At 35.2% G+C, this 7602-nt stretch overlaps 1 protein-coding gene across 9 annotated transcripts; it reads right to left on the reverse strand.

Annotated features, from left to right (window-relative positions):
• Positions 1 to 676: 676 nt before the first annotated feature.
• On the reverse strand, positions 677 to 6846 carry LOC147483076 (callose synthase 5-like). 9 transcript variants are annotated; one of them, XM_086580180.1, is made up of 8 exons: positions 6213 to 6846; positions 5970 to 6138; positions 5399 to 5490; positions 4210 to 4238; positions 3883 to 4024; positions 2814 to 2884; positions 1970 to 2004; positions 1472 to 1885 (listed from the first exon to the last, which is right to left on the reverse strand). In XM_086580180.1, exons 1-5 carry the CDS (start codon positions 6226 to 6228, stop codon positions 3941 to 3943), a joined length of 390 nt encoding a protein of 129 aa, XP_086436306.1. In that variant the 5' UTR covers positions 6229 to 6846; the 3' UTR covers positions 1472 to 1885; positions 1970 to 2004; positions 2814 to 2884; positions 3883 to 3940. The 9 variants fall into 9 exon arrangements, 8 of the variants coding, with proteins under 8 accessions (XP_086436306.1, XP_086436304.1, XP_086436308.1 ...); XM_086580178.1 differs by having other exon boundaries at positions 2810 to 2884; XR_015205816.1 differs by lacking the exon at positions 4210 to 4238 and adding exons at positions 677 to 819; positions 1133 to 1223 and having other exon boundaries at positions 1320 to 2004; positions 2810 to 2884; positions 5987 to 6846.
• Between the last annotated feature and the right edge of the window lie 756 nt (positions 6847 to 7602).

Here is a 7602-nt window from a genome sequence, read left to right on the forward strand (position 1 = left end):
TCCTAACATCGGTGCTTAAACTACAAATATATTACCAAAACCTTATTGAACTTTACAAAGTTATTAGTACCATGACAATGCTTAATTTATTAAATATGTAACAAAAAAACTAATTCAAATCCGTTAGAACCCTATCATTATTCAAATCTTGGAGAAATAAAAATAGGTAGGCGGAGTGCTTATCAAAACTCAATTTGTTAGGGAGAACTTTTAAAATGAATTCATCATAGGCTTAAGGGAAAAGTACTTGCTTACAATTCCTAAGTACTTGGTCTCCATGTATACATGCCCAACTTTAATTGAATTCTCATTTTCACCTTGTTCAAAACACCTATATGTATAATTGTGTATATCTTGAAAATAAGAACAGCTCTCATCTCTAAGCTCTCTCTCATTACCAATCTAATTCTGGAGCCATGAAGTGTATTAGTAACCATAGTAGGTCCTCTATAAGACAACTTTCTGACTCTTATTAATAAGAATATTTTTGACAACATATAGATGTATAGTATCCCATCCACAAATGTCTTGCCTTAGCTAATCAGAAATGTATAGTAAATATCCAATTCTCCTGGAACAGTTTAACTATATATATCTATAATGCCTCACAAATTTAACGCAAAACATTATTTCGAAAACAATAAACATGGATTATAAATGAACAAGAGACGCGTGCAGCTTCGTTTCTTGATGGTCAATGCGGGAGAAAGTGTGTCTTTATGTTTCTGATGAATTCTCACAATGGCTCATCAATCTTAACATATGCCATATAGAACCTTGATAGGATACAAGGAGAAAATGCTACCTTGCTACCTTGAACTAGAAAGAAGAGATCCGAGTCATTTTTATTTTCACATACAATAGAAAATTCACACTTATAATGTAAACTTATTTCGCTTGTCGTTGTTCGTTTAAATTACCCATTGAACAATGGTATGTAGGCCGGGTGTTAGTGTACATATTACAATATGCTTTTACAAATGAGTTTTTAGTTTTATTGAGAGCACTATTTATTGAAAGACTAAATACGTACCATTTCCAATTAATTCTCCTCAAGCAAAAAAAAAAAGAGAAAAAGAAAGAATTATTCACTACATAAAATCAAGTAGCATATTATATGAGTTAAATATACCTACAAACAACGATGAAAATGTGTTGCCGAGTAGAAACTTGTCTCCAAATATTTCAGCACATAAACCAAATTGAGGGCACAAACAAAATGGCTAAAAAGGAAGAAACACAGTAACTCATGCATAAATCTTAAAAACAAAACCATATAATAATCCAACCAATAAATAAAAACTGATAAAAAATATTACCAGTTGCAATTGCCTTGGTAAGCAGAAATACAGTACCAGCTTTCATGCTATTTGTTGCAGCTTTTGGATCTGTTGAGAAGAAAACAGCAACTAAGGACGAATTATTTTAAATATGGAACTTTGTTGATTCGTTGGGTTTTGGTTTTTGGATCGGTTGAGAAGATTGGTTGTTTATTGATCTATTTTTGTTGTTTGTTTCTGTGTAGCTTGTTGCTTCATGGGTTTTTGGTTTTTGGTTGAGAAGATTTGTTGTTTGTTGATTTGTTTTGGATATATAGGGTAAAAAAAAGGTGGAAGTTGCGGAGGTCGGCTCGGAGTTGAGCAGCTAGTAGCAAGTAGGTGTTGCATTGTGGTTGGAGGAAAAGCCCGAGCATACAGCTGATAGGCTTAGCATGCTAATAACGACATATGCGGAATTAGGTTAGGATAAAAAGCGCAGTGCACAACTAGCTCGCCCACGCCTCTATGTGCTGGCGGCTCAAGCTATGTTGGTCAACTCGGGTGCACCTCTTTAAAGGTGTTTAGATGTAAGTCTTCACCTCATTCATGGTATTGCAGAGTATAATCTGCCAAGTTAAGATTAGACTCTTAAATCTTCTATTTTTCATTCCATTCCATAACTCCATAAAGAGAACAAAACATCATTGTACCATGGACACTCGTGGCCTCGATGTCATGAACATATCTGTTAACAAAAGAAGGGGAAAAACAAAAGTGAGATTTAAAATAACAAAGTGTAGACCGATGAATAACCACAAACAGTTCTTGAGCCAAAATCTATTGAAGAGGCAGCTTATATATTTTGAGGGATTTCTTCGCCAATGCAATCTCCAATGCCAAACCGAAGAGAAGAGTGAGTTCATAAAAGTCCAACGCTCCCACTCCTAAGCAAGCCTTACAACTTTTGGATGTCAAGCACATAAGAAGCACAAATTGTTCTTAAATGGTTGAGTGCTCAAACTTTTCCACTCTGCAAACTATCTCAAGATGTACTAAACTTCTGAGCTTTTGGCGAGGTTGCATTTTTCAGCATTTAAATGTTTTGAATACAACCATTAACTAACAATTAGTAACCTCAGTAAAAAAATAATCATAATGAAGAACAAAAGAAAAAATAGATAATAGTAAAAATGCTAAATCAAAAGTTATCTTGGTAACAAAACATATCACACAACTCAATTCAATCAATTGACCATTCGTGGTGCCTATGGGAACTATTAGTTCAAATTCAATGTCCATCTTCATCGAGCATATGGCGATCTTGCCAAAAAAGTATTCGCTCATGTGTTCAAATTGAAACCCGAATTATTCTAAAACCGATACCAAATTGTTCACACCAAAAGAAGTGCTCATGGTACTAACAAATTCCCTAGAACTCAAGTGATGACGACAAAAATATTGTACTATGAAAAGTCCTAGAACAAATGTGCCACATAGTCTACCACACAACATGTAGCAGAACAAAGGAAAAATTTAGTAGGAAGACTCACCTACCCAAAAGACACTGCTCTAGAACTTGTTGTTTGGTCAAGAATATTCCTATATGATTTTTGACTTTGTAGAATCTGTCATAAAATTCATAAGCAAATAAATTCCAACTCGATCTCTCCATATTCTCAGCTTTGTTTCAAACATTAAAACATATATATAGTCGCTGCAAAGTAAAGGAAAATCAAAGATAAATCAAAGTGGATCTTCTCAACTATTTTTTGGCGTAACAAAAGAATGAAGGTTCATATATGGAATTAGCCAACCTATATCATCAGTGCGCAAAATGATATGGTATTAATGGCCAACCATAACACAACATGTATAGACCAAAACATGAGCTCTTTCAATCTAAACCTATAAAAGAGTGTGTGTCTACTCACCATATTCTTGATTCATACGTTTGTTTGTGAAACCACATACCATGTTGGAAAAAGTGCATTTTTTAAGTAAAGGTTGGCATTCCTACTCTACCATATCTCAATATCACAAAATGCAGTGAACCGAATGGAAAACAATAACCAAGAATTTCCATGTTTTTTGCAAAATCATCAAAACTTATCTAGCACCAAGTTCAGGAAAAAAAAACACTCCAATTATATAAACCTCATAAGGGAAAACTCAAAACCACTCTAATACGACAAAACCAACACATTACTATAAACTACTGTTGCAACTATCAACCCATGTAATAGTTACAAAATGGCTTGCTGCAATAGATTTTCAAGCACAATGAGAACTTTAGAACTGGTAAAGTTAAAACCACGACAACGTGCCATCAAGTTTAGTACTGTAAACTCTTTTGTAAACTAACGGGTAAATTAATAACAACACTCGTTCGTCCTGACAATTAGTTGGCAAACAAATATTTTGACAAAAAATTAAACAAAAATTGATAAAGATACTAATAGCATATTCTATACAAACTAACGCATCACCTGAGAAAATAAGAAGCAACAACCTCAACAATAAAGACCCCCATAACCATTTCTCTCATAGTAAATTTCATTCTAATTAATAAGTACTAATTAAGTATATCAATGCTCTCAATATGGAATCACTGTAGCAAAATTACCTGTAAAAACCGTTGAAAAGTTGATGCTCTTGCTAGGCTAATTTTCCGTTTGACTCAATTACGTACAACAATAGAAACTAAGAGTGAAACTGGAATTATGACTCATTGAATCATGTTTGCTGCTCTTAGAACTCTTCTGTACCTGTACGTATATAGTTGTAAGAATGATGGTCAGAGATAACATTCTAAGAGGCTTTTTGACAAACATTCGACGCAATTTTATTACTATCACATGTTCAATCCAGAAACAACAAAGTAGAACGGAAACAAATTTGCTTAAGGAAGTACAGTAGACAGTAAAAGTGGAAAAGCAAAATCAGGACCAACCAATACATGAAGTTGATTGATAAGTGTTCCTGCACAATGCAAAGAAAAATAAGAATACAATAAATAAAAGAGGAAGAGGAGAAAGCATGCAATATGAATCGAGAGAGGTAAGAAGTACATAAATGAGGGAGGAAGAGAAGAACCCTTGAAATCGAGGAAGAAGAAGTAGGAGGCGAAATAAGGTTTTGTTGAGAACTGATAGGTTGGGAGAGCGAACAAAAGGGTTTCACGAAATGGAGAGTTTCTAAACTGGCGGTGATAATGAAAGGTTTTTACAACCCTCGAAAGATTTAAGACAATTAACACTCCTAATTAATTCCAAATCAGCGCATTGTGACCCTCGATTTATCCACCGTAGGATTAGGGTACATTCCTTTTTTCCAAGACTGACATTATAAATTATAAGACAGACGCTCTAAGGGCAGTTTTGTGTAGGTCTAATTTGTCCAACTCCTGAAAGGTTGGAAGACTAATGAGTAGTATCAATCCATCTGTTACACGGGCCCTTCGTCTAAACTTGCAATGCAGGGGGCCCTGTCGCCACCAAAGCTTTTCAAAGAGGAGATGAGCTTAGACTCAAAGGAAGTTTATTTGATTTTTTTTAACACGATGCTGGATTCTCAACAGTTGTACAACTTCTAAAGTGGCCACATGAAGAACCTTCTCAAAGTCTGTTGAGAGTTGCATTTGATTATAATTGGAGGAGGTTGAGGACTTAGTATTAGTAAGTTAGTGGAAGCAATCAATGCCTGTTTGGCATGCCAATCTGTGATGTATAGTTGTAATGGTGCAACAGCATTGCTTCCGAACACAACTCATACAGATGATCTTTCTTTATTGTAACTCTTGTAGTTGCCCCAGTTAAAGCAGGCTATAGTTGGTTTTTTCATGGTGTGGTACGGTATCCTAAAATAATAATCCCCATAGAAGCCAAACCCATTTCTCTCCTCTGTGTTTGGGCACTTACAAAGTCAGTGGATTCTAAAGATTATTAAGCAAACGCATGCACTCTCTCATATAGTTTTAATTCTTTTTGAAAATAAAAATTGATGCACAGAAATGTTGTTAAATAGATACTTGTAGTTCATTTGAATAGATCATATTCGAGTCATGCTAATCGACCAAATTCATCCATATAATATAAAATTCAAGCCAGGTAATAGCAAGTGCATAAGCGAAGCTGACTCACCGACAATTCCAAACTGGAAGGAGATAAACTTCTCCTTCAAGAGATGCAAACAATTTGGGGAAGATCTATAACGTGCTTCTGAACTTAATTCACTAGAAACGACAAAAAGCAAATATCAGTGAGGAACCGCAGATATTTTCGTATGAATAATCAATGATTATCTGATGAATAGTCAGTAAGTCAATAATTAAAACTTAATGAGCTTTTCTGAATTGTGACCCTCGATTTTGTGAACCTTGTGATTCCATGCTTACTTAGTTTGCTTCCCACAAATGCGACTGACATTGGGAATTTTTCAAGTGGTAACTCTCTAGAGACAAATAGATACATCATTGTTGCCACCTTCAAAACACTTAGCGAACCGCATTATAGATGAGGTAATATAAAGTATAGATTAAAGATGTGTGGAGCTAAGACAACTACTAAGCGTATATTTTCTAGCATGTGTGGCGCTAAGACGTGGAGCTTAAAGTTCTAGCATTGCATAACTCCTATATCGACAGTGATTACACTAAGCGGACCAAATCTAACTATATAAGAGAAAATGCCAATGAATTAGTTTCTATGTCACCTTTTGTTGAAACACACCTTCTCTCCACATTGCTTCTGGTTTCCATAGTTTTGACAGACATATGAGAATTTCATGTCAGCTAGAGCCTCTAATTGATCAGAAAGAGATATCTGGCTTCTCCGCTTTTCCTCCATTGGAGTCGTAACTGCCTTGTAGCCTTTTTGAATTTCTTTGACACATATGAAGTTCTACATAAATCCAATGAATTTAGTATATCCTACAGATTCAGCTCTCTTGTCTTACCTTCTTCGGAAGCCATGTCGAGGAAATTAAAGCTTGAAGCTTCAAAGCCTTTTTGTAGTACAGCATACAGTTTCTGCACTCATATGGCGGTGTGCAATGAATGCTTTAAGAACGGGACCTGGGTCTGTAAAGTCAGCATCTGTCACAACTCTTGCAATGAATATGCGTGGGAAAATGGTTCCAGCGTTGTCTAATCTTTCTTTCGGCAATCTCATTATTGTTAGTACAGTGAAATCGTCATCAACTACAGAAAGTACCCCAGGGTTGCACTGTTTGGTGGGCGAGTTGCGGGAAGCGAAATTGAAAATTGACGTAGATTATGTGAGAAAACTTCAAGTTGATGATGGACTTTTGGTGTCATGGAATTCTGCCAGGGATCTGAACGAACGATATATCAAAGGTGAACTGGAACTTTATACAATTTCAAGTTGGTGTGGGTTCTCTTTCTATGAAGCGGATTTTGGAGGGGGGAAGCCAATATGGATTAGCTCTGTTAATTTAGTTTGGCCGAATATTTTCTTCTTAATGGATAGTAAATGTGGCAAACGTAGGGGTTTCGTTGGTATCGAAGAGATATTGCCCAGTTTTAGAGTTGAGGTTAAATTTGATGGTTTTTTTTAAACAGGAGAGGAAAAAAAACCGTGGGGTTGAATACAGTAATAGGTTTTCGGTAGAATGTGTATAATGTTTATTTAATTTGTTTTTTTTGTTTTTTTATTTTGAAGAGGCTATAGAAAATTAAGAATAAATTAGGGGGATTTAAACAAATTTGGGGAGGTGTTTCTAATTATTAGCACCTCCGCTTTTTTAGGAACCACTAATATTACTTGGGTTGGGAAATAGAGCGATATAGTGAGGAGAGAGAATATACGTGAGCTTTTATATATATATATATAGAGATTGCTATTTTTGTTTCGTACTTCTTAAATTATTGTATATAGGGGTGTAATACGGGGCGGGTCAAACAATAACAAGTCCGGTCTAGGGGATACAAATCTAATAGTCTCTGACGGGGCGAGGCAGGTTAAAGTGCTATGTCTTAGTACCATCACTTAGCCTCTTGGGTTAGCTTACGAGGCAGGTCTTGGGCGGGTCATCCGGGTCGGGTGGAAATTGACATTTTAACTCAATTTCACACCAAAAAAAAAAAAAACCCTAATTCTGCAAGTAATCTTTCCAATTAATAACTTTTCCAATTCACAACAGAGAGAAAAAAAAATGAAATCAATCAATGAAAAATAAACAAAATTGAAAAACTAGAACTTGAATCCAAAACCATATCTGAAAATTTGAAACTTTTTTCTCTACTATTTGTAAATTGGTTATCTTCCATAACATGATAAAATTAAGATAAGAGGATCTATGGTACAAAACAATAAAATATAAACTA

Source organism: Coptis chinensis, chromosome 8 (assembly GCF_015680905.1).
Source record: "Coptis chinensis isolate HL-2020 chromosome 8, ASM1568090v1, whole genome shotgun sequence".
In the NCBI taxonomy this organism is placed as follows: Eukaryota; Viridiplantae; Streptophyta; class Magnoliopsida; order Ranunculales; family Ranunculaceae; genus Coptis; species Coptis chinensis.

Bases quoted from the DNA above. Each gene is read 5' to 3' on its own strand.
- LOC147483076 (XM_086580182.1), bottom strand. The intron at 5,491-5,969 runs GTGACATAGAAA...TGTCGTTTCTAG, and splicing joins AAGGTGTGTTTCAACAAAAG to TGAATTAAGTTCAGAAGCAC. The intron at 4,239-5,398 runs GTGAGTCAGCTT...TGCATTGTGCAG, and splicing joins CTTCCAGTTTGGAATTGTCG to GAACACTTATCAATCAACTT.